Source organism: Bos indicus x Bos taurus, chromosome 26 (genome assembly GCF_003369695.1).
Source record: "Bos indicus x Bos taurus breed Angus x Brahman F1 hybrid chromosome 26, Bos_hybrid_MaternalHap_v2.0, whole genome shotgun sequence".
NCBI lineage: Eukaryota > Metazoa > Chordata > Mammalia > Artiodactyla > Bovidae > Bos > Bos indicus x Bos taurus.
The window spans coordinates 647055-672543 of NC_040101.1; the positions used below are offsets into that span (position 1 = coordinate 647055).

At 57.6% G+C, this 25489-nt stretch overlaps 1 protein-coding gene across 10 annotated transcripts in view; it reads left to right on the top strand.

Moving 5' to 3' along the window:
• CFAP46 (cilia and flagella associated protein 46) overlaps positions 1 to 25489 on the top strand; it is a 96481-nt gene that overhangs the window by 12188 nt on the left and 58804 nt on the right. For 8 of the 10 annotated variants that reach the window (XR_003508817.1, XM_027528476.1, XM_027528478.1 and 5 more), the window contains exons 10-22: positions 4091 to 4189; positions 5856 to 6046; positions 13328 to 13556; positions 13645 to 13765; positions 14366 to 14489; positions 14628 to 14758; positions 15272 to 15399; positions 16284 to 16417; positions 17584 to 17796; positions 18748 to 18913; positions 20889 to 21038; positions 22289 to 22396; positions 23075 to 23265. Coding sequence is in view for 9 of the 10 variants with exons in the window: in XM_027528476.1 (XP_027384277.1) it covers positions 4091 to 4189; positions 5856 to 6046; positions 13328 to 13556; positions 13645 to 13765; positions 14366 to 14489; positions 14628 to 14758; positions 15272 to 15399; positions 16284 to 16417; positions 17584 to 17796; positions 18748 to 18913; positions 20889 to 21038; positions 22289 to 22396; positions 23075 to 23265 (1985 nt within the window). In the remaining variant the exon portion in view is untranslated. The remainder of the gene's footprint in view (positions 1 to 4090; positions 4190 to 5855; positions 6047 to 13327; positions 13557 to 13644; positions 13766 to 14365; positions 14490 to 14627; positions 14759 to 15271; positions 15400 to 16283; positions 16418 to 17583; positions 17797 to 18747; positions 18914 to 20888; positions 21039 to 22288; positions 22397 to 23074; positions 23266 to 25489) is intronic. The other 2 variants (XM_027528472.1, XM_027528473.1) reach the window with 2 other exon arrangements.

The window sequence follows — 25489 nt, forward strand, 5'->3', positions numbered from 1 at the left end:
CAAGAGGCTTTTAGTTCCTCTTCACTTTCTGCCATAAGGGTGGTGTCATCTGCATATCTGAGGTTATTGATTTTCTCCTGGCAATCTTGATTCCAGCTTGTATTTCTTCCAGTCCAGCATTTCTCATGATGTACTCTGCATAGAAGTTAAATAAGCAGGGTGACAATATACAGCCTTGACGTACTCCTTTTCCTATTTGGAACCAGTCTGTTGTTCCGTGTCCAGTTTTAACTGTTGCTGCCTGACCTGCATACAAATTTCTCAAGAGGTAGATCAGGTGGTCTGGTATTTCCATCTCTTTCAGAATTTTCCACAGTTTATTGTGATCCACACAGTCAAAGTCTTTGGCATAACATTAAAAGAATGAAGGGTAAATATACGATCATCTCAATAGATGCAAGAAAAGCATTTGAAAAAAAATTCAACATCCTGTTAGGTTAAAAACTTTCAGCAAAAAGTGTGGAAGGAAAATACCTCCACGTAATAAAGAGCACATGTGTCAAGCCCACAGCTAACATTATACTCAATGGTGAAAGGTTAAAAGCTGATCTTCTAAGGTCAAGAACAAGATGATGGTGCCTCCTCTCGCCACTTCTATTTGACACAGTACTAGAAGTTCTAGCCACAAAAATCAGACAAGAAAAAGAAATAAAAGGCATCCAAACCACAAAGGAGGAAATACGTCTGCCTCTGGTTACACGTGACATGACCTGTTTATACAGAGAAAACTCTGAAGACTCCATCAAATACTGTTAGGACTAATGAGCACATTCAGTAAAGCTGAAGGATTCAAAATCATCATCAAAAAATCAGTTGTGTTTCTGTACACTGAAAATGAAATATCTGAAAGAGAAAATTAAACAGTTTACAGTAGCATCAAAAACAATACAATACTTAATAAATTTAACCAAAGAGTTGAAAGACCTGTACACGGAAAACCAGGAGACAGTAATGAAATGAATGAATGAAGACGTGAAGAACGGAAGCATATCCCATGTTCCTGGAAGAGTGAACATTATTAAAATGTCTGTACTACCCCAAACTGACATCCACATCAGTTCCAGTGGCGTGTCTCACAGGAATAGAAAACAAAGGCAATCTGTATGGAATCACAGAAGAGCCAAAGCACTGTCGAGGAAGGACGAACCTGGAGGCACCATGAGCTGTAGTCAAAGCTACAGTGACCGAAACAGTGCGGCCCTGGTATGAAAATAGATGCACAGACCAATGGAGCAGAATCGCGAGCCCAGAAGTAAGGCTGCACACGATGTCAACTCACGTTTGACATGGGCACCAAAACGCCGTGGGGGAGTACAGCCTCTTCAATTAGCGATGCTGGGAAAACGGAAATGGCCACACGGAGACAAATGAAACTGGACTCCTGCCTTACGCCTCTCACAAAAGTTAACTTGAAATGGATTACAGATTTTAAGACCTGAAACTGTAAAACTCCTTTAAGAACACATAGGTTTTGGAAAAAAACTATCGACTTTGGTCTGGGCAATGATTGTTTGAATACGACAATGAAAGCAAAAGTAAACAAGGAGGATTACGTCAATCTAAAAACTGTCTGCATAGAAAGAAAGCAATAACACAGCGAAAAGGCGACCTGTGACCTAGAAGAAAAATATCTGCAAAGCATATATCGGATAAGGATTTAATATCTATGTAGGAGCTCATACCTCAGTAGGAAATCACCTTATCACCATCATCACCATTCTCCAAAGGGAAACAATGGGCTAAGGGCCTAATAGACATTTTTCTAAAGAAAGTATTCAAGTGCTGCATGAAGAGGTGTTCAGCACCACTAATCATCAAGGAGGTAAAGTCAGAACCTCAGTGAGCATCACCCCACACCTGCTGGGGTGGCTGGTGTCCAGAAGACAAGAGACAGCACGTGTTGGTAAAGATGTGAAGAAAAGGAAACCCTGGTGCTCTGTTGGTGGAAATGGAAACTGGTTCAGCTTCTATGGAAAACAGTAAGAAAGTTCCTTAAACTTTTTTTAAAAAGCTGCCATGTGATCCAGCAATCCCACTCCTGTGTATCCAAAGGGACTGAAATCAGATCTTGAAGAGATGTCTGTACCCGTGTTCACTGCAGCAGCATTCACAAAAGCCAAGATGTGGGAGCTGCCTGAGTGTCTGTCTTTGGGTGAATGGATAAAGAAAATGTGTGTGTGTGTGTGTGTGATGCAGTATTATTTAGCCATGAGCGTTCAAGCAAACCGATGTGCGTGTAATCGGGGTCCCTGAAGGAGCAGAGATTAAGTGGGGAGCAGAAAAAATGTGAAGGAAAAATGGCTCAAAATTCTAAATTTGGTGGTCTGTGAACAGGGAGAGATTATGTACTGAGGAACAGAGAATGACAGCGAGGACTGCCCTGGTGGCCCAGGGGTTAATCCTTCCCACTTCCCACTCCCAAAGCAGGGGCAGGTCCGATGCCTGACTGGGAACTAGAGCCCGCACGCCACGGCTAAGAGTTCACACGCGGCGGCTCAGAGCGAAGTCAAACAAATGAAAATAAAACTTGTCAAAAGAATGCCAGCAGACTTTTTGTTGGAAACAGTATGAACTAAAAGACAGATCAACATCCAAATAATAAAATGAAAAAGGCGTAACTGTTGGGACGTCCCTGGCAGTTCAGAGATTACGGCTGCACTTGCAGTGCAGAGGGCGCAGATTCAGTCCTTGGCTGGGAACTAAGATCCCACATGCCTCATGGTGCGGCCAAAAAAAAAAAACACGTCAACCTAAAAAATTGCATTTGGAGAAAATATCTTTGAAAATCAGAAGCAAAGTAAATATTTATTAAAATATACAAAATCTGAAAGAGTCTGACTTTCACTGCAAGAAAGTTTCAAGAGCTTTTTCAAGCAGAAGGATGATGATAGCAGCAGAAATCTGGATCCGCACAAACAGTGAAGAGGGCCAGTAAGGGGGCCACGTGAGTCAGAGAGAGACTGAAGAATCCGTGAAGCGCTTTAAAAGGTACCTGCTGTTTAAAGCAGAGATGATAACACGGATCAGAAGACGCAGCATTAGTATGATGTCAGTTCTCCCCAGATGGAGCAGCGGATTCAGTGTGATTCAATCAAAGTCTTGACAGGAGTCTTTCAGAAATTGACGAACTGAGCATAAAATTATTAGGGAAATGCAGGGGCCCTAGAATAACCCAGAGCAGCTCTGGAAAAGCGGAGCAGCGTCAGCAGGCGTGCACGACCTCACGTGCAGGCCTGGTGGAGGGGCACCGGGGTTCAGAATGGGCGGCCTGGACGTGGAGATGCAGACAGACGGAGGGCCAGGACGGGGTCCAGAAAGAGACCCACACGCTCGGGGCCTCGGCCTGGACCAGGTGCAGAGCCTTCTGCTGGGGACAGAGCGTCTCGTCCAGAAAACAGCGCTGGACAGGGGAGCAACCACGTGCAGGAAAGTGAACACCGGCCGCCCTTCATCCCATGGACAGGATCAACTCAACACGCACCCTAAACCAAGAATGTGAGAGCTGAAATGAGAAAACTTCTGGGGAAAAACCAGAAGAAAAACAAGAGGAATCCCTGTGACCTGTTACCTCTCAACCACTCACCCGGCAGGCGGCTCACCCAGAGGCCGACCAGCCCACACTGGCCAGGGAGGGGTGGGAAAGGGACCCCTTTGGAAACAGGTTAGCAGTTTTGTGAAAGTTACGTGTACCTGTCTGCCCACCCACCCAGGAAACCCCAGGCCCATGCCGCCCCCCTCCTGCAGCATGGCACCCCGTCCTGACCCCAGCGGGGGTTAAGTGAAAGGAATTGTCCAGATTTCATAACAGAGCATTTGTCTGAAGTCGGTGTCGTTATTTAAAAGTTCTATGTCCAGTGAAATTAACTGAAAAATAAAAACAAAAAATTTTTTTCTAGCTTTCTCATTTAAATCTTTGCATCTTTTAGAAACATTTTAAGTTTTTCATATATATATATACTTATATTACCTATTTTTTTTGTTGAATTTCTACCGAGTCCGTGAATTATATTTTGAAATGTTTTCTGACATTAGTGAATGTGATTGCTTTCATTAAAACTCTCCACCAATACAACAACTACTGTGCCCACAGGACCCTGCGAGGCTGATGGAAGTCGAGTGCCTGGAGTATGAACTGGAAGCTGTAAGACTGGAAAATAAAATTAAAACCTACACTCGAGAGGCTGTGGAGGTAAGTTGTGGACCAGGAGCCGGGGCAGAAGCTGAGCCTCGTGCAGGTCCCTGGACCTTGTGTGTGGACCTGGTTTGGAGGAGGGGCCAGGTTGGAGGAGGGGCCCTGATGGGCACAAGCCAGCCTCCTGTGCCCCGGGCTCCCCTGTGAGCGTGGCCTCTCTGGGAGGAAGTCCAGGGGCCGCGTGGCCCCGCCTGCCGAGGCCAGCTGACGCCCTCCCGCCTGGCTCCGGCCCCGCGGCTGCCGGGCTCACCCTGTCTGGCGGGCCTGTGGGTTCATGCAGCCTGTTCCCGGGGCTCGGGCTGGGGGCTGGGATGAGACGGGCCTCCAGCCGGGCCCTCGTGTGGCCTGTGTGGAGCAGTCTGCCCCCAGCACACTGAGAACATGTGCCCTTGGTGAACACCGAGTCCCCGAGGGCTTTGGCCATCCTGACTCAGGTCCAGGCAAACAGGCGTGCCCCTGCCCTAGTGCAGGGCCTGAGGGGCTCTGGGGAAGCGCTGAGGTCATCTCAGGCGTGGGGAGGTGGGGACCTCTGTGGGGGGTGAGGGGAGACCCCGGGAGGGTGAGGGGAGGAGGCGAGGGGGCCCCGAGGCCTGGCAGCGGCGGGCTCAGAGGGCCCTGGTGAGCGTTGCCCCCGTGGTGCCCACCTTGGAGACCTGGGCTTGTCTAGAATGTTCCACCGGGGGTTGTGAGGCAGGGGGCTGGTGAGCACGATAGCAAAGTGACAGTCTGAGCCCTGCAGCCTGTCTGCCCCGTGCAGTGGGGTGTGCTCCGGCCGCCGCCGCAGAGAAGGAACCCAGCAATCCTGTGTCTTTGATAGAATCCTGCCGTCGAGAAAGGGAACCAAAATGCCTTGAAACAGGATGAGGGCGGCTGGTGTTGCTCTGGGGCCCCAGTGCCCACTCCCTGGACTGGCTCCCCTGACCCCTGCCCCGGCCCTGCCTGGCCCAGCCCGGGAGGAGCTCTGCCAGCAGACGAGCAGCCCAGCGGGGGCTCCGGGCCGGTTCACCTGCTCTCTTTGGGCCTGGGCTGCCCCGCCAGCGCTGCCCTTCTCGAGGGAGGTCGTGGCTGCCCGCTGGCTGCCTGCAGGTGCCGGCAGGCGGTGTGGTGGGACTGCAGGGCTGTGTCTTCTGCCTCTGCTGGCCGAGGGCTCTTCAGGGGCACCTACCGGTTCACGAGGCTTTGATGGACACTTCTTGGCAGCCAGGAGGCCCACGGTCTGAACGCCATGCCTGCTCTAAACCCCATGACCCAGGAGCAGCGCTAGGGCAGGCCGCCTGGAGCCAGAAGCCAGGCCCCCGGACATGGCTGAGTTCAGGAGCCGGGCAGCCCCGGTGGGCACCGAGGGAGGCCTGGAGCTGCTGAGGCCGGTGCACAGGCTGAGGCCGGCCGGCCCCTGTCTGCTTGGCAGGGCCACGAGCTCCGTGAATACACGGGGCTGGAAGGCAGGCAGCCTCGCCCAGAGGGGCTCACAGAGACGCTGCCACGGCACGCGGTGCCTGTCCGAGGGCAGATCCAATGGAGCCAGGGCCCTCTCCGAGAGATCACGCGGGCCGCTTCCACCGGCAGACTTAGACCGGGGGCCCGGCCCACCTGCGTCATCCGGGGCTCAGGGGCGGGCTGGGGCTCACCCCCAGCCTCACCCGGGCCGCTGTGCTGTGTGCAGGCCCAGCTGGACATAGTGCGGAGACTGGACGCCACACTGCAGCGGGCTGTGCGCCTGGGCGAGCCCCGGCTCGTCCACACGGTGTGTGCCACCCAGTGGAACACGTGCCTCCCGCTGCTGCAGCACAACCTCCGTCACCACCTGCGGAAGCCGCTGACCAGCCTCGCAGACGTCCTGGAGAAGGCGGACAGGTGGCGGCCTGGGCTGTCCCCGGGGGGGCCAGGGGAGCAGAGGCTCAGGGCAGGGATGAAACCCAGCTCATCTTCCCAGAAAGAGGGCAGGAGCCCACGGCGTCCCCCAGAGGTGGCGGCTCGAGAGGCCGCAGGCCGTGGGGGAGGTGCCCTGGGGCTCAGGGGCAGGGCCCTGCGGGGCAGACGGGGACGCCCAGGTGGCACCCACCTGAGCTCGAGAGGGGCCGAGGGGAAAGGGCTTCATCAGGAGGGTCCTGGGCTGCGGGGCGGGTGACGGCGGTGGGCACAGGGGCTGTGGGCGCAGGCGCGGGAGGGGAGGGGTGGGATGGGTGAGCAGGGAGGGCCTTGGTGTTTCTCCTCTCCTGCCCCGGGCGGGGGCCCCGAGGGCGGCTGTGCTGCAGGACAGTCCCTGGCGGACACGGGGCTGCACGATGGGGACTCGGCAGGGCAGAGGCGTGGAGGGCCACCTGGGAGGGTGTCCAGCCACAGAGAGGGGCCGTGGGGGCCTGCCCCGCCCCCGTCTGCTTCGGAGATTAACTGTGCTGTGTGCTGAGTCGCTCAGTCGTGTCCGACTCTTTGCGACCCCATGGACTGCAGCCCGCCAGGCTCCTTTGTTCGTGGGGATTCTCTAGGCAAGAATACTGGAGTGGGTTGCCATGCCCTCCTCCAGGGGATCTTCCCAACCCAGGGATCAAACTCAGGTCTCCCGCATTGCAGGTGGATTCTTTACCGTCTGAGCACCAGGGAAGCCCTGAGATTAATCAGGGGTGAATTTTGTCACCATGGTGAGCCCTCCCTTGGAGCAGGGTTCCCAGCAGGGGCTCCAAGGACCGGTTGCAGCCTGTGGTCTGGCGAGGTTGGGGCCGGTGGCCTCAGAACCAGCACCGTTCATTTCCTGCGGGCACTTGGGGATCTCGTCTGTGAAGAGTTACATCTCTTCAAATCTGGGATTTTTACTCATTTAAAAACAGTTTCTCCTTCTGGGATCCCACGGGGCTGTATGACAGCTCCTAGCCCATACTCCCGGTCTCCCTGCGAAACTTCTGTGTTCACAGCCCCAACCCCTCGTGACGCACACCAAATTCTGAAGATTTCACGCAGCCCGTTAGTTCTCTTTTATTTTGCAAATTCTCTAGTTTTTCTTCCTCTCTTTAGCCTGTATTTTTAAATTTTAATGACGTCCTCTTTCAAAAATATCTTTTTATTTTCATATTTGTTTGGTTTTTTTAATAACATCTAGTTGCCCTCCTTCTTTTCCTCTGACAGCTCTTTTTCTGATTAACTTTATTGCGATATAACTGCATACAACAGAATGAACACACTGTCAATGTCCGCTTGCTGTCTTGCTTCTTAACCACAGATGGGTGTTGAGTGCTGCTGAACGCTTCTGTAACCGTCGAAAGGAGCTCTGACTTTTCTCCTTTGTTCTTTAACCTGGTGAATTATGCTGATGGGGTTTTGAGTCGTGAACCAGCCTTGCCTTCTCCGCGTGGTCTCGACACACGTGCTTTTTCTGTGTTGCTGGGTTTGATGTCCTTTAGTGTGCTTAAGGGTTTTTGCGTGTATGTTCATGATGAGGATGTTGGCCTGTGGCTTTCTTGTTTTCTAACGCCTTTCCCAGGATTTGACATGAAGGTCATGCCGACTTCATTAAATGGTTTGGGACGGTGGGAGGACTCTTTCTGCTTTGCTTTCTGAAGGGGTTTGTGCAGTGTTGGCGTTTTCTTGCTTAAGTGGTGGACAGAATGCAGTGACGCTGTCTGGGCCCGTCTGAGTGCTTCTCTTTCCATCCTTTCGACTCTCGTGCTGTGGACCTTTCCATTTAAAGTGTAGAACACAACTCCTACCACCCTGTCTTGTCAACGGCGTGCAGCTCGGTCTTTATCTAAAACCGAGCACACTGGTCTCCGCCTTGTGACTGGGCTGTTCAGTCTCTGGGTTCAGGGTAATGTCCGGCTCGTCTCCAGTCCCACCGCTTGTCTCTGCCTCGTGCCCTGCCGCTGCTCTCTCCCGCCTTCTTTGAGGCTACCTGAGTTTCTGCCGCTGTGTTTGTTTCTCTGGTTGGCTCGTTTGTCCCCGGTACCCCTGGGCGGGAGGGGCGTCGCTGGAGGGAGCCGGGTCAGTGGGGGTCAGTGCTTCCCACGCAGCAAGGGAAGCCTCTCTGCCTGCCCCCGTCCACCCCACCATGTGGTTGCTGTCTTGTCTTCTACTTCTAAGTGTGTTATAAGTTCATCTCACAGTGCCGTATTGCTCTTAGCAGCTGGTGGTGTTGTTTTTAAAGAAAATTACAGAAAAAAACAATCTTCTCTTACATTTGCCACTTCCTCGGCGATTTTGCAGTCTCTCCCTTCCTGCTTACGCTCAGATCCAGGTTTCTGCCTGCGGGTATTTCAGCCCGAGCAACTTCCTTTATTTCCTCTTGTAACGCATGACTGCTGGTGAGGAATTCTCTTGGTGAGGAATTCTCTTGGCTTTCGTTGACCTGAAAATGGCTTTCTCTTAGCATCACCTCTGAAGGTTATTTTCACCAGTTATTGGATTCTGGGTTTGCAGATTTTTTCTCTTTAAATACTTTGAAGAGGCTGCTTTATTTTCTTCTGGCCTTCATAGTTTCTGATAAAAACCCAGGAGTTACTTTAAGCGTGGCTCTCCTGTGTGGAAGGTGTCTCCCCCTCCCTGCTGTTTCCAGATTTGTATCTCTTATCTTTTGCTTTCTGCATTTTGTATATTACTTTGCCGACAAAGGTGTGCTAGTCAAAGCTATGGTTTTTCCAGTAGTCATGTATGGATGTGGAGAAGGCAATGGCAACCCACTCCAGTACTCTTGCCTGGAAAATCCCATGGGCGGAGGAGCCTGGTGGGCTGCTGTCTATGGGGTTGCACAGAGTTGGACACGACTGAAGCGACTTAGCAGCAGCAGCAGCAGCATGTATGGATGTGAGAGTTGGACTGTGAAGAAAGCTGAGCCAAAGAACTGATGCTTTTGAATTGTGGTGCTGGAGAAGACTCTTGAGAGTCCACTGGACTGCAAGGAGACCCAACCAGTCCATCCTAAAGGAAATCAGTCCTGAATATTCATTGGAAGGACTGATGCTGAAACTCTAATACTTTGGCCACCTGATGTGAAAAACTGACTCACTGGAAAAGACCCTGATGCTGGGAAAGATTGAAGGCAGGAGGAGAAGGGGACGACAGAGGATGAGATGCTTGGATGGTATCACTGACTCGATGGACATGAATTTGAGCAAGCTCCGGGAGTTGGTGATGGACAGGGAGGCCTGGCATGCTGCAGTCCATGTGTCTGAGTGACTGAATGAAACTGATTCCTTAGAGCCTTTAAAAAAAAAAAGTCTTTTTCGGGGTTTGCTGATATACTCAAATATGTAAGATGATATTTTCATCAAATTTGGGAAATTACTGGCTATTATTTTTTTAAGTATAGTTCTGCCTCATTTGCTCTTTTGGGGGAGCATGAGCTACAACACTGAATACTGTCTTAACTGGTCTCTAAGGCTCTGTTCATTTTCTTCTGGGAATTTTGCTTATGTGGACCATTTTTAGAAACCTTGTGAATTTGTTACAGTCTTGTTTCTGTTTGATGTTGTGGCTTTTCGGCTGCCAGGCGTGTTGGATTCTCAGCTCCTCAACCAGGGATGAAACCCACCCCTCCCGCTTTGGAAGGTGAAGCCTCAGCCACCGGACTGCCTGGGAAGTCCTGGCTCTGTTCACTTTTAAAAAATCTTTTCAGTACGTTCTTCTGGTGGGATAGTTTCTATTGATCTGACTTCAGGTTCACTGACTCTTTCTGCTCTCCGATCTGCTGCTAGGCTCAACCAAGGATTTTTTCGTTTCAGTTATTACAGATTTTTTGCTGCAGTGTTTCCTTTTCTTCCTCTGCTGAGATTCCCTGTCTGTTCTCTCATTAGCAATGTTTTCCTTCAACTTTTTGTACATATTTATTTTTGTGTTGTAATATCTGCATTAAGGATTTACCTGCTAAACCCAGCATCTGGCCCATCTTGCATCCTGGCTGTGGGTCACCTTTTCCTGTTTGCTGGCATATCGTGTACTGAACGTTGGTTCAGCTGTGGTTGCTGCACTGTGGAGTCTGTGACTCTGTGATCTTTTTAGGAAAGGGTTGATTTGTACTTGCTTTTGTTGGCACTTCAGTTTCTGGCTGAGAGGGGGCTCCGTGTTTCCTTGGCTGTGTCTCTGGAAGGTCATGGTACTTTCCAGCCTGCACCGTGTTCTCTGCAGGCTCTGATGGTACGTTCTCCTTGGGTGGGTCAAGAGCGCTCTTCCTGGGCCTGCACTCCTGGGGAGAAGCCCCGTGCAGTCTCAGCTGACGTCGGGTGAGAGAGCAACACCCAGCTCTCTCCTCTGGGGAGAAGCCCCGTGCAGTCTCAGCTGACGTCGGGTGAGAGAGCAACACCCAGCTCTCTCCTCTGGCGGGCAGCCCCGTGCAGTCTCAGCTGACGTCGGGTGAGAGAGCAACACCCAGCTCTCTCCTCTGGCGGGCAGCCCCGTGCAGTCTCAGCTGACGTCGGGTGAGAGAGCAACACCCAGCTCTCTCCTCTGGCGGGCAGCCCCGTGCAGTCTCAGCTGACGTCGGGTGAGAGAGCAACACCCAGCTCTCTCCTCTGGCGGGCAGCCCCGTGCAGTCTCAGCTGACGTCGGGTGAGAGAGCAACACCCAGCTCTCTCCTCTGGCGGGCAGCCCGGCAGCGGCTGGTCCGGTTCCAGGTCCAGTTCCACTTCTCCAGCCCCGAGCGGAGGGCCCCCTCTCTGGGCTCCTCTGCCCCGGCTGCATGGGTCCATTCTGCCCGCGGTGCCTCAGGACAGTGTCTCCAGGAGGCCCCAAGCATGGGCTCCTTCCTGAGTTTCCTGCTTCAGGGCCCCGGGCTTGCGCTGCCCAGACCTGGGGCTGTTCGGTCCAACTTTATGCGTGGCAGAGACCTGATCACCGCTGGAAGCAGAGTAACTCTGAAAATTACTCCTTTCAAGCCGTCTTCATCTGATCCTGGTCATCCTGTTTTGCAGGGGCGGGTTGTCTCGTCTGAGTCTGTTGTCTGCTCACCCTCATCTCCATGGCCTCCTTGAGGCCATGGCTGGCTAGTGTGTTCCTGGAGGGACTGTCCTGCTGTGATGGTGTTCAGTCACTGTCTTGTCAGATTCCTTGTGACCCCATGAACTGCAGCACGCCAGGCTTCCCTGTCCTTCACTATCTCCCGCAGCTTGCTCAAACGCATATCCATTGAGTCGATGATGCCATCCCACCATCTCATCCTGTGTCGTCCCCTTCTCCTCCTGTCCTCAGTCTCTGCCAGCATCAGGGTCTTTTCCAATGAGTTGGCTCTTCACATCAGCTGGCCAAAGTATTCGAATTTCAGCTTCAGCATCAGTCCTTCCAGTGAATATCAGAGTTGATTTCCTTTAGGATTGACGGGCTTGATCTCCTTGCTGTCCAGGGGACTCTCAATCGGCTTGCCTCAGCTGGCTCCTCAGGTGGTTCAGCCCAGGACGAGTCTCACATTGTGGATTCAGGGTCAGGCTGCCCTGAGCACACCCCGTGGCCCTGGGCCAGCTTCCTTCTGTGGGCCTCTTCTCTCCCTGCCCCAGAGGGAAGGGACCCGTCGCTGGCTACCATCCAGGCTTCCAGGCAGAGACTGTGGAGCCAGTTCCCTGACGGGAGCGCAGACCTCACCCTTGGCCTCAACCGGGTGCCCTCTCCTGCCCACGACTCCCAGGTGCCCTGACCTCTGCCTCCTCATCCCCGAGGCTACAGGCCTAGCCTGTGATGCTCTCACCTTGTTTTGGAGGAGGGTCGGCACGTGGGTCCCATCAAACTTTAACTAGACCCAAGTTATCGGCCTTGTTGATGCTCCTGTGCAGCACAGAGGTTGTGCCGGAGGCTGCAGGTGCTGTTGATGCAAAGGCTTTGGGGAGACTGTGGTTATCGTTTTAGACGCGGGTGGCTCCAGCAGGGACACAGCAGGAACAAAGGCCAGGCAGGGCCCACAGCCTGCGGACACATGGCTGTTCTGAGCCGGGATGTGTGTGCCACAGCTGATGAGATGGAGAGACTCAGAGCAGAGCAGAGAGGGCCCACCCCCCGAGGCAAAGACTGGGCCTCAGTTCAGTTCACTCGCTCAGTCACGTCTGACTCTTTGCAACCTCATGGACTGCAGCACGCCAGGCTTCCCTGTCCATCACCAACTCCCAGAGCTTGCTCAAACTTATGTCCATTGAGTTGGTGATGCCATCCAACCATCTCATCCTCTGTCGACCCCTTCTCCTCCTGCCTTTAATCTTTCCCAGCACCAGGGTCTTTTCCAATGAGTCAGTTTTTCTCATCAGGTGGCCAAAGTATTAGAGTTTCAGCTTCAGCATCAGTCCTTCCAATGAACACCCAGGACTGATCTCCTTTAGGATGCACTGGTTGGATCTCCTTGCAATCCAAGGGACTCTCAAGAGTCTTCTCCAGCACCACAGTTCAAAAGCATCAATTCTTCAGCGCTCAGCTTTCTTCACAGTCGAACTCACATCCATACATGACCAGTGGAAAAACCATAGCTTTGACTAGACGGACATTCGTTGGCAAAGTAATGTCTCTGATTTTTAACATGCTGTTTAGGTTGGTCATAACTTTCCTTCCAAGGAGTAAGCGTCTTTTAATTTCATGGCTGCACTCACCATCTGCAGTGATTTTGGAGTCCCCTCAAATAAAGTCTGCCACTGTTTCCACTGTTTCCCCATCTATTTGCCATGAAGTGCTGGAACTGGATGCCATGATCTTCGTTTTCTGAATGTTGAGTTTTAAGCCAACTTTTTCACTCTCCTCTTTCACTTTCATCAAGAGGCTTTTTAGTTCCTCTTCACTTTCTGCCATAAGGGTGGTGTCATCCGCATATCTGAGGATATTGATATTCCTCCTGGCAGTCTTGATTCCAGCTTGTGCTTCATCCAGCCCAGAGTTTCTCATGATGTACTCTGCATAGAAGTTAAATAAGCAGTGTGATAATACGCAGCCTTGGCCTCGGGCTGCACTAGCTCACTTTCTGGTGATGCTAGGAGCCCTCGCGGTGCCGCCCCACCTGTGACGCCGTCTGCCCCCCAGCCTCGTGGCTCACCAGTGGTCTCTGAGACCTCCCGGGGTCCGCAGGGCCCTCCTCTTCATCCCTCCTGTGGGTCCTGGCAGCAAGGCAGGCGGAAGGCAGGGCCAGAAAGCCGGGCGCCGGGCACCCGCGGTGCCGCCATGCCCATGACCACGTCTGCCCCCCAGCCTCGCGGCACAGCTGCGCTGCCAGGTCCATGTGGAGCTGGCGCACATCGAGGAGGACGCGGACCGGCTGGAGCCCGCCACGGAGCACCTGAGGAAGGCCGCGCTGCTGGACGGCCTGGGCCTCTACCAGGACAAGATCACAAGGGCCCTCAACCGCCTGCAGCTGTGCACCTTGCTGTATCAGGTGCCCGCCCGCGACGAGGACAGGGCCACCATGGCCATCGAGCAGGTGCCGCAGGCGCCACTCCTGGGGTGGCGGCCCGGCAGGCGCCGAGGGGCGGGCGGGTGCCGCTCATCACGCCTCCTCCCCTCTGCAGGCGAAGAAAGCGATGCCCAAGGACAGCGTGCGCAAAAAGCGGGCGCTGCTGGTGAATGCGGGGCTGGCCCTAGCCCCCGACACCTTCCAGATCGTGCTTGACGGCGAGAACGAGGCCAAAGGTGTGCGGGTGCTCTCAGTGGGAGTGCCCGGGGCAGCCCCCGGCCCACCCGGACCTCCGCCTACATGGGCCTCTGTGCCCATGTGCAGCCACCTGCCCCACCTTCCTAACCTGACTCTCAGAGCAGGGCAGGGGAGCCTGTCTCCTGGGCCTGCACGGCCCGCCCAGCGGGAGGCAGTCCCACCTCCTTCCTTCCTGTCCTGCCAGGTGTGAGGGGCTTGGGTCCTGAAGGGAAGGTGCCCCAGACACACGGGGCTTGGTGCACTGCACCCAGCGAGGGCTCAGGCAGGAGAAGCGGGCTGATGGGCAAGGGGCTTCAGCGGGGTCTCCGCCAGCCAGCTCCTGAAGACCTGGGCATGGGTGGCGGGTGTTGGGGGCCAGCCTGGCGGCTGCAGATGGCAATAAGTCTGCCCACCAGCTGCTCTTGGCGCCTGGAGTCCCTTCCCGGACAAGGCACATTTAGGGAGACCTAACTTTCATGAAAAGATCAAAAAACGCCGGTGGGAGGCTCTGCCCCAGCCTGTCCCTAGTCCCGCGTGGGCTGGTTTCGACGTGTTCCCTGGCTTGCTGCGTCAGCACCCCGTCCTGCCGGCCCCTGCAGTTTCCACCGGGAAAACCCGGGGCCGCTTCACTTACCTGTTCGCCAAGGCGCGGCACCACACGCTCAGCGTGGACAAGGCCGTGGGCCACCTGCGGCGCCTGGGGGGCCAGAACGACAAGGAGCGGTGAGCAGCCTGGGGGTGCAGGGCCTCGGGTCCGGGGGGGGTGGTGGGGAGGGGCGAAGCGCCGGCCCACCCTCCTGCCCCGCCCAGGTGGCCCCTGGCTGCTTCCCCGAGCGAGGTATGGCCCGCACGTCTGTGCAGGATACACATCTGGGCGGAGCTGGCCAAGGTGGCCCGGAAGCAGAACGTGTGGGACGTGTGCCGGACGGCCAGCCGCTTCTGCCTCCTGTACGACAGTGTCAAGGTGAAGAAGCTGGCCAAGTTCAAGCGAGGTGGGTCCCTCCAGACACACATGGGCACCTGCGCCGGCGGGCTCTTCCCAGGCACTGGGGGGTCACTGTGGGGTTCACCAGAGCTCAGGAAGGGGTCATGGGGCCGGAGCCCGCAGGCAGAGGCTGGGCGGGGGCGCCCCTCCACTGTGAGCCCTGGGTCCGGCTGAGTCCAGCCTGCAGGTCTCTGGAAGCGGTGGTCTTGGGGATGGTGAGGACACGGGGGCATGCCAGGAGCCCCAGGGGGCGGAGACGTGGGTGTTGCGGGAGTGATGGGGGCTTCTTGAGGGGCAGAACAGCACACGCAAAACCAAGAGCTGACCTGTCTGTCGGGGAACCAGCTGGAGGTTCGCTGCGGCCAAGCTGGCTTGGGGAGCCCTCGCTGCCCCCAGGGCCCTGCACTTGGGAGGCCAGCCTCCCACAGACCCCGCCCCTCACCCCGCCCCCCCTTCTCAGGGACCGTGCCAGCCCTGAGAAGCACTTCAGGCTTTGACGGGTGGCACTCTGGTGTTTCAGGCAAGAAGAAGAAGGGCTGGGACGGCCCGGGGCAGGACTCCTGGGGCCACTCGGAAGCTGCCCTGCAGAAGCAGGCGTCCCCCACCCTGCTGCGCAAATTCGCGGAGGTGGGCTTCATCAGCGCTGAGGTGCGTCCCCATATGTGCGCAGACGTGACCGTCAGCATCCAGCCCTGCTCCCCAAGTGGCCTGTCGCTTACGAAAGTTTTCCTCCATTCTTGGGAGGTTTTCTGGAAGAAAAATATGTCAAAATGTATTGTGAGGGGTGTTGATGTTCATTGTCGTTGGAAGGAGTCTGAACTGTGAGTCCCCAGCGATGTGGGTCCTGGGGGCTGGTTGGTCCTGGACCTGGGCGTGTCCTGGCCCGAGAGTAGCTTCAGTAGCACTTTGAGCCAGGTATGAGAGAGAAACCTGGCCTCTGCTGTCATCTCGGAGGCTGTTGAGGCTGCTGGGGACCAGCCCCCACAGCAAGCCGGCCCCCTCCGTGAGCGTGCAGAGACCCCAGGCCAGCCGGAGACCCCACCCCAGGCCAGCTGGGTGGTGCAGCGGGGGGCCTGCGAGTGCACACAGCAGTGAGGCCGCTTGGGGTGGTTTGTTTGGGGGTCGAGGGAGCAACCTGGCATAACCCAGACAGACGCTCCCGGGCTTGTTCAGTGAGCGTCTGCCGGGCACCTCCTGAGGGCTGGGCCAGTGCTGTGAGGAGGGCAAGTGAGCGGGCCCAGGGTGTCAGGCAAGGCGCCTGCCCCCATCCTCAGTCCCGTCTCAGTCCCGTCACCCTGCCCAGTGGCCTCGGCCGCCTCCGGGGCGTCCGTGCGCGGCCGCGGAGGACGGGGCCCGGGCTTGGTGGCCCCTGCGGCGTGAGGGGCACGTTTGTCTTGGGAGGCTGCATCTCTGAGACGCAGGTGTGTGGGGGGAAGAGACATCACCTGGGGCAGGGAGGGCCTGGGGTTAAAGGCCTGCAGGCACCGTGCCAGTCCCTGCTCAGGGGCCTCTGGCCACTCCTCCCTCCGCAGGCCACCGTCCACCTGCTGCAGTCGGAAGGCGTGCAGCTGAACAACCGGCCCACGCCGCCCGAGGACGTGAGCCAGCACCCGATGGGCTACATACCCGAGTGCCCAGAGGACAACGCTGAGTGGATCATGTACCGGTGGGGCACTGCCCGTGGGGCTGGCGGTGCTGCCTGCGGGGCTGGGGGCGCAAGGCGGGGGCTGGGGACACGAGGCGGGAGCTGGGGGCGCTGTCCGCAGGGCTGGGGGCGCGAGGTGGGGGCTGGGCTGAGCTCAGCGCTGTGAGGCAGGGGCCACTGCCCGGCGTGTCTCATGGCTCACACCGGTGCCCGTGTGGCCAGTCTTTCCTGTTACTAGTGGAAACAGGATGTGAGGGGGGTGGTGGTCACGGGGGAAGCTGTCCTGGAAGTCTGTGATCGGGACGAGGGTCCTCAGGAAACTGCAGAAGCCTCATCCACGTGAGAGGCAAGTGCCGTTCAATCAGGAGAGCGAGCTGCTGTCGTAGTAACAGTGTTTGCTGTTTTCATCTGAAGTGAAGCGTGCCCCCACAGTGAATGTGGCCGTGAGTGACCGTCCGTAGGGCCGTCGCGGGAGCCGAGGCCCTAGCTGCCCACTGACCTCAGAGACGGGCCTGCTCCACTGGCTGCCCCGGTGGCCATGCCCTCATACGTGCTCGCTGTGGGGGGCCTGCGTGCCCTTTGCCCGGGAAGGGCTCAGGGAAGGACCCCGACTTTGTGCAGACCGCGTTTGTCTGGAGGTTTCAGGGCACAGCCTGGGGCTAGGGCCGGGCTCCCCACGCCTGGAAGAGGGCCAGGCCGCATCTGCCCACAGCTTTTGTGTAGCCTGCCAACTCACGGTGGTCTTGACATGTTTTAGTTTGTGAAGCTCAATAGCAAAAAGACACAACAGAGGAGAGACTGTGTAGCCGTCAAACCCCAGGTGCGGGCCGTCTGGCCCTTTACGATAAAGCTTCCCCAAGCCTCGGTCTGAGGCAAGCAGGTCCCGTGTCCGTGTGGACCGAGGAGGGCAGCCTGTGAGTGATGGGCCGGGGGAGCCAGCCACAGGCAGGTGCAAAGGTGGGCAGGCAGCTTGCAGGCCTGGCTGGGGGTCCAGCCTCAGACAGGGATGGGCAGGGAGCTGGGAGGGCGGGGGAGCCAGGCAGGTCCTGTCCTTCAACAAGAATGACGGGCAGCCCCGACAGGGCAGCCTTCTGAGCCCCGGCTCCAGGGACGGCTTCTGGCTGGTGTCTGAGTGCCGGCTTGGGCAGAGTCTGGCTCCTGGAGAGCCTGACGCACGCCTCCCACAGGAGCTGGGTCGAGGGCCTCTCGCAGTACGCCATGAACTGCTGGCTGCGCTCCGCCGACATCGGGCAGGAGATCCAGGAGCCGTGGATCGTGCAGAATGCCGTGGTCTATGTGCTGAACCACAACCACCACCTCATCAAGGCCGGGCGGCAGCGGGAGCTCCTGGACGCCTTGTACCACCTGCTGGGCATCATGAAGGCCGTGGGCCACAGCGGGTGCGTGAGGCTGCCCAGGCTCCGTCCTGCTGCTGCCAGAGACCCTGGGCTTCAGGCTGCGAACCGGGGGGCAGACATGTGTCCCCTCGGGGGAGGGGCGTGCGGGGCCACTGGCACCCGGCAGGGATGGGGCTTCTGTCTTACTGGCCGTGCACCCCAGACAAGACACGCACCCGCTCTGAGCCACAGGGCAGCATGGGGGCATCGTTCAGGCGCCCTCATGCCCACACACGGATTCCCAGCCTGTCCCAATCTGTTCCAAGCAGAGGGATTCTGGGAAAGGTTGGCAGAGGCCAGAGTCTCACAGAGACAGGGCTGGAAACTGACCTGGGTCCCTGTGTTTCCTTATCGGGGGAGAAACGCCAAAGCATCAAGTCAGGTCAAAGGTCAAGGCTTTCCCTCATGATGAGCTTTTGAAGCCTTCTTTGTGTTTTTTGTTGGTTTGGCTTTTAGCCTAAACACTCAGATTTAAAGGTTTTCAATGGATCCTGAAGTAGGAAGGCTGGAGTGAATCAGGACCCAGAGATGTCCACACACGAGCACACAGCCAGAGTGGGCCATGGGGCAGGGGCCTGCCTGGTGCCCTCGGCTCTCCTCTGGGCACCAGACCCAGCAGGGTCCCTGGGACCGTGGGTGCTGGTGGGGGGCGTGCCTCTCCTCCTCAGGCTGTCGTCTGCGTCTGTGCTCATACAGATCAGACGTGTTTGCCGGTTCTGGCGGTTCTGGCACTGAAACTTTTCAAAGAGAAGCAGGGAGATTCTGGCCCAAGCCCGCTTACCTGGCACCCGATGGAGGGCCTGCTAGACGGCCCAGTGGTGGGCATGCGCCAGGCCCCACAGACTCCCTGGGGGTCCCGCCCATGCAGCGCAGAGGTTGCCCTGTGGCCGGCCTTTCACAGCGTCACCGCGGCTCCCCTTGGGGCGGCCTGGCCTGGACGTGCTTGTCTTGCAGGGACTCGCTGCTGCTGGCAATGCTGTGCAGCACACTCGCGCGAGGCCTGATCATCCACTGGATCCCTGCCCTGGCGCCAGAGAAGGCCAGGAAGCAGGCGCGCTCCAACCCGCTCCACACGCCGCTGGACCCCGAGGCTGCCTCTGAAGTCAGGGCCGCCGTGGAGGTACCTACGCCCAGCAGACAGGGCGGTGCGGGGAGGGCAGCTGAGGAAGTAAGGCTGGGGGCTTCTCAACTGCCCGCAAATGGGGCTGGGGGCGGGGGGTGGGTGGGCCGTGCTTTCTCTAAAAATGAGGACTTCTTGGGCACTATCCACCTGCTGTGATACCTCACTTGGGCTTATCTGGAGGCACCAGGCCAGAGGTGCCTTGGCAGGGCCCTGCCGCCCTTGAGCTGTGAGCAGAAGACCATGGGAGTGAGGGGTGGGGAGCATCTGGGGACCCAGCAGGCGGGGCTTATCCCCTGACTTTACCTCCCGGTGGCGTGGACTGGGGTAGCCATCCCAGCCAAGAAGGATGGGAGTTGATGGTGCTGACCAACACCTGGTGACCACCACCCCACACGAGTCCACATGAAGGAGAGTGAGTTCCCGCAGCTGCCCTGAGTCTGGGCCCAGAGCAGCACCTCCTGCGGGGGTACAAACACCACCTCTGCCCCGTGCTGTAGGCCCGGCTGTGACACAGGATGAGGAGAAAGGTCAAAGGAGCTGCCGTGTCAGGCTGCAGGGGCGCCTGGGCCCCAGGCAAACTGGGCCGGCTGCAGTATCTGGGAGGGATGGCAGAGCTGGGTGGAGTGGGTGAGGGCTCGGGCAGAGGGCAGAAGGCAGCGACGTGTGAGGCTCCCAGGGGTCCCACCAGACAGGGAGGGGGCAGAGGGCAGAAGGCAGCGACGTGTGAGGCTCCCAGGGATCCCACCAGACAGGGAGGGGGCAGAGGGCAGAAGGCAGCGACGTGTGAGGCTCCAGGGGTCCCACCAGACAGGGAGGGGGCAGAGGGCAGAAGGCAGTGACGTGTGAGGCTCCAGGGGTCCCACCAGACAGGGAGGGGGCAGAGGGCAGAAGGCAGCGACGTGTGAGGCTCCCAGGGACCCCACCAGACAGGGAGGGGGCAGAGGGCAGAAGGCAGCGACGTGTGAGGCTCCAGGGGTCCCACCAGACAGGGAGGGGGCAGAGGGCAGAAGGCAGCGACGTGTGAGGCTCCCAGGGACCCCACCAGACAGGGAGGGGGCAGAGGGCAGAAGGCAGCGACGTGTGAGGCTCCAGGGGTCCCACCAGACAGGGAGGGGGCAGAGGGCAGAAGGCAGCGACGTGTGAGGCTCCAGGGGTCCCACCAGACAGGGAGGGGTGAGCCTGGGCCGGCCCTTGCTGGCGCCTGTCCGATGGCTTCCAGACCATCCCGGAGAGCAGGCCGTGAGGCACGACTGTTCTATGGCTGGGTATCTGGCAGGAAGAGCCAGGCCAGCGTGCCCATGGAGGGCAGGTGACTGGATCTGGGATCCACCATGCCCTCTGCTGTGGGGTCTGATGGGAAGGGGTCTTCCCAGGCTAGCCCAGGAAGGGGGTGTCCTTGGCCAGGCTGTGCAGAGGAACAGCGGGGGCAGACCCGTCAGCCCCCTGGGTTTCTGAGCTACAGGGTCCTGAGCAGTTCACGAAAGACAGGTGTTCATGTTACACTTTTGGGGAAAAATGAAACCTCAGCAAACATGGAGCAAAATGGGGCCCGTGGTTAGTGCACGGCATGGTGGCTGCAGGGGCCAAGCCTGTGGCCGGTGATGGGGTTCCACCCCCAGTGACAGATAGGGAGCCATGGCCTCAGTCACGGCAGGCGGGGCAGGAGCGCAGAGGCAGCATCAGCCACTGGGTCGCGGTCCGTGGGGACCGGCGGTGCTGTGGGGACCTGATGGCAACACCAGGGGCTGGGCTCGCCACGGGGTGAGGGCACGAGGGGGTGAGGGCACGAGGGGGTGAGGGCACGAGAGGACGCGGCCGCAGCCGCCGCGCCTCATCGCCTCGGGGCTGGGCCTGTGTGGACCACTTTGCCGGCTGGACCGAGAGCCAGGTCCACTTGTTTTTGCAGATGGGGTCTTGGCCTGGGTTCCCTGTTTGGATTCAGGTATTGTGAACAAGAGCCCCTCCATTTCAGATCTGCGAGTTTGCCCTGAACCTGACCAACGGGATGGAGCCCGAGGAGGTGGTGCCCGTGAGTGCCCGGCAGCAGCTCATTGCAACGTGGGTGAAGGGCAAGCAGCTCCTGCAGCAGCAGATCGGGCCACGGCTGGGCGTGGAGGAACAGGTGCTACGAGCGGCCTGGGGGCGGGGCCTGCTGGGGCGGGGCCACGTTGGAGGCGGGGCCGTGCTGGGGGCGGGGCCGTGCTGGGAGGCTTCCCGCTGCAGGCTCTGTCTTGGCTGTGGCTGCCACCCCTAGGGATGGGGCAGAAGGCTTTCTCGAGCTGCCTGGCCATAGCCTCCCCTCCTTCCTCCAGCCGATGGCCGTGGTTCTAACTGTCCACCAAGATTGTTGGGCTTCTCGGGCACTGTCCACCTGCTGTGATACCTCACTTGGGCTTATCTGGAGGCACCAGGCCAGAGGGGCCTTGGCAGGGCCCTGCAGCCCTTGAGCTGTGAGCAGAAGACCACGGGAGTGAGGGGTGGGGAGCATCTGGGGACCCAGCAGGCGGGGCCGGGACACGGATGGAGCCCACGGGAGGCTCCGTCGGCCCAGCTGGACCAAGACACACTGGTTCAGGTGGGAAGTGAGGCTGGCGAGAGTGTGGCCCTCAGGGAGGGGCATCTAAGCTTGGCAGGAGCGAGCATGCATTGGAGCCGGTTCAAGGAGGTGGCCCGCAGGCACAGGGCCACCCGCTGTGCCTGCCAGTTGCCCCCCATGTCTGGCTGGGTCAGCTAGCTGCCCAATCACCTTAGGGGCTGCAGTGCCTGCTCCCGTTTATCTCATGAAAAGATAACTTGGAGACAGGAAGGAAGGAAGGAAGGAAGGGAAGGGAAAGTTGCTCAGTCATATCTGACTCTTTGTGACCCCAGGGACTATACAGTCCATGGAATTCTCCAGGCCAGAATACTGGAGTGGGTAGCCTTTCCCTTCTCCAGGGTATCTTCCCTACCCAGAGATGGAACCCAGGTCTCCTGCACTGCAGGCGGATTCTTTATCGGCTGAGCCACGAGGGAAGTCCTTGTAGCTTCCCTCGTTGCCAAGTCTTTCGCTTCCCTCGTAGCTCTGTCGGTAAAGAATCTGCCTGCAATGCAGGAGACCTGGGTTTGATTCCTGGGCTGGGAAGATCCCCTGGAGAAGGAAATGGCAACCCACTCCAGGATTCTGGCCTGGAGAATCCCGTGGACAGAGGAGCCTGGCAGGCTCGGGGTCACAAGAGTCTGGCACAACTTAGTGACTAAACCATCTCGGAGATAGACTTTCCCACTAATTGCTCCTATTGTCGCTGAAGAGCCGCTGTCACAGGGCTCACGTCCCAAGTATTCCAGGCTCTCCAGCCCCCGGGCCTCACGGCCTCGGTGCCTTCCTCCCATCAGAGCACCAATGAGGACATCAACTGCACGACCAGAGTTCTTGTCGCTCTGGAGATGTACTCCTGCAACGGGCTGGGCCTCATGGACTTCACTGTGCCCCCCTTAGCCCAGGTAGGTGTCCCCCCACCCTAGAGGTGTCCCCTGCTCCCACAGATGTGTCAGCTCATATCCCACAGGTGTCCCCTCCCCCACAGGTGTTCCCTCCCCACAGGTGTCCCCCTCCCCACAGGTGTCACCCCACCCCCAGGTATCACTTCCTCTCACAGGTGTCACCTCACAGCCCAGCTGTCACCTCCCCTACAGGTGTCCCCTCCCCACAGGTGTCCCCTCCCTCCCCCAGCCCAGGCCGGTGTCACTAGGCGTCTGGTGGGCATACCCAGGGGCTGTGCCCTGACAAGCCTACTCGACTCGGGTGCTTATTTGAACCCTGTTGTTGAGACAAGGAACGTGGTAGAGGGCCGAGCCCCGTGCTGGAGTCCCACCCACGTCTTCAGCACAGCACTCACCCGCCTCCAGCAGCGCCGAGGTTCCCTCGGGGCCTCCGAGTCTGGTTTCCTGAGGGCTATGTCTGTGCTTCTCCACACTCCGCCCAGGGCAGGGCCGCCCGTGTGGCAGGAAGGCAGTGTGGACCCTGGGACATTTGTCCCCAACCTGCCAACCCACCCGGGCTTGGCCGAGGTTGGCAGCTAGTGCTTCACCCTCATGGGTGGCTCAGCCAAGACCAAGTGACCAGTGGACCCGGGGGAGGCCAACTTGCGTGCTGGCAGCAGAGACATCCCCCACTCACAGACACGCCCTCCTCCACGCGGGCAGCTGGTGAAGATGGCCTCAGAGTGCGCCTGGTCCGACCTCCTGGTGGAGTTGCAGACCCTGATGCGGCTAACCCACTTCACCTACATGGCCCGGGACCATGAGGCCACCATGGCCTGCTCACAGAAGGCCATCCAGATGGGCATCAAGTACCTCCGGACCTTCAATCCGTGAGTCACCCTGGGCCTGACCCGTGCCCCCGTGATGAGGCACCTCCACCAGGGCTCACCCCCCACCAGACAGGCCCCACAGCCACCCCACGCCTCCCAACCCCATGTCTGCCAGGGCGATACCTCATCCGGGGGCCCTGGGAAGCCGTGCTCAGCAGCATCCTGGGGGCAGAGAGGTGGAAAGGGTCTCACAGCTCAACCCGTGGCTCCAGAGAGGAAGCTTCGTTTAAAGTGGTTTTGAGCCGGTGACTTAGGAGGCCAAGTAAATTCAGAAGTAATTAAATGGTGATTACAGTGAAAGGAAAATGTCCCCCGCCCCTAACCTGGCTCCTCTCTACCTGAGTGCTGCCGGCAGCCGGCTCTCCAGGACCCCTGTGCCGTCCGGACGCTTCCTCAAAGCCCCGTCTGTGGCCCTGTGCCCCAGGCTCCCTTCAGCTCATAGGTAGTCAGGGCACTCAAGTCTTCCTTCTTTGCTATCATGAGTATTTCTGCTGTAAAGACTGTTTTCCTTGAGGCTCTTCTCTTCAAGTTATCCCCTGAGTTTATTTTCTAAAAGAGGGGGTCCTGGACCCCCAGTCAGGAAGCCACCCACTGTGGCGGCACGGCTAGGCTGGCAGCGCAGGCCCGGATCCAAGTCTTTGCTTGTGAAAGATTTCCAGACGCCGCACCCTGGCCTCACTGCAGGGTGAGGTGTATCAGATGGGGCCATGGGCTCAGGGAAGATGAGGGGGCGGCCAGCCCAGGTGCCCAGCGTGGGGAGACAGAGAAGGTGCGGGGGTAACACAGAGTACCCGGTTGCCCGGCGGGACGCCTGACACCAGGCAGGGACTTGGAGTTCTCGGAAGTCTTGCTGGGGTTCCCCCCAGACACTGGCGTCCCCTGACCACTGTAAAGCTGTACCCATCAGCAAATAAGCCGCATTCATCACGCGTGAACTGAGGTTTCTCAGAGTTTTAAAAGGTTTCAGCTTTAAAGAGAACACCAACAGGAAGAAATAAGGAAAATTGCTTAGGATGAGAGTGCCATAATAATATAATGGCCAGCTATATCCCAGGAAAGGCAGGTTCATTCAGGGAACAGCAGAAGAATTGCACTTTGGTAAATGCAAACTTTGATGGATGACAGAAAATCCAGAAAACAAGGAGGGGCGCTTGCGTTTATATGGAAAAGGGGTGTCAGGAGGGCCTGCAGTGACCGGAGTCATTGGAGGAGCTGGGGGTCTGAAGCGCAGAAGGCTTCCTTTTGGCTGGCTGTGACCGTCTCTACTGGCTGGGCTGTCACAGAGTGGGAGGGGCGGAGGCACTTTCTCTGCCTCCATCTGGACAGTAAGTAGAGGCACCTGTCTGGGGCGTGTGGGCGGGTCACCTTCCTGTCCGGGGCGTGTGGGCGGGTCACCGTCCTGTCCGGGGCGTGTGGGCGGGGCACCCTCCTGTCTCGGGCGTGTGGGCGGGGCGCCCTCCTGTCTCGGGCGTGTGGGCGGGGCGCCCTCCTGTCTCGGGCGTGTGGGCGGGGCGCCCTCCTGTCTCGGGCGTGTGGGCGGGGCGCCCTCCTGTCCGGGGCGTGTGGGCGGGGCGCCCTCCTGTCCCCAGCGTGTCGTGGGGGTGCCTTCCTGTCTGGGGTAACTGAGGTGCATGGGGGCATGGGACCTCCCCCACAGGCCTGGCCCAACTCAGCTGTGGCTGAGGCCTCTGTGATTCATTCCACAGAGCATCTGATGATCTGAATGAACATTAAAAAAGTAAATAGTTTCCAATATCTTGAGAAGATGTAACATTTAAAAATTAAAATATGGTATTATGGAAAAGGACATCCCTTGTAGCTCAGTTGGTAAAGATTCTGCCTGCAGTGCAGGAGACCCAGGTTCAGTCCCTGGGTTGGGAAGATCCCCTGGAGACGGAAATGGCAACTCACTCCAGTATCCTTGCCTGGAAAATCTCACGAACAGAAGAGCCTGGTGTGCTGCAGTCCATGGGGTCGCAAAGAGTCAGGCACGACTGAATGACTAACACTTACTTATTATGGAGAAGGAATAAGAAGGAAACGGATTAAAAAGCTCTTGAGAATTAGAAAGGTAATTTCTGAAAGTGAAAGTAAAGTCAGTGAAGAACTAGAGGATGAAGTGTGAGGAAATCTCTCAGAAAATATATAAAGAAGGACAGATGGAAAACGTGTCAAAAAAGCCGGAGGATGTGTGGGGACTGTACTGGAGACCCAGCACCCAGCT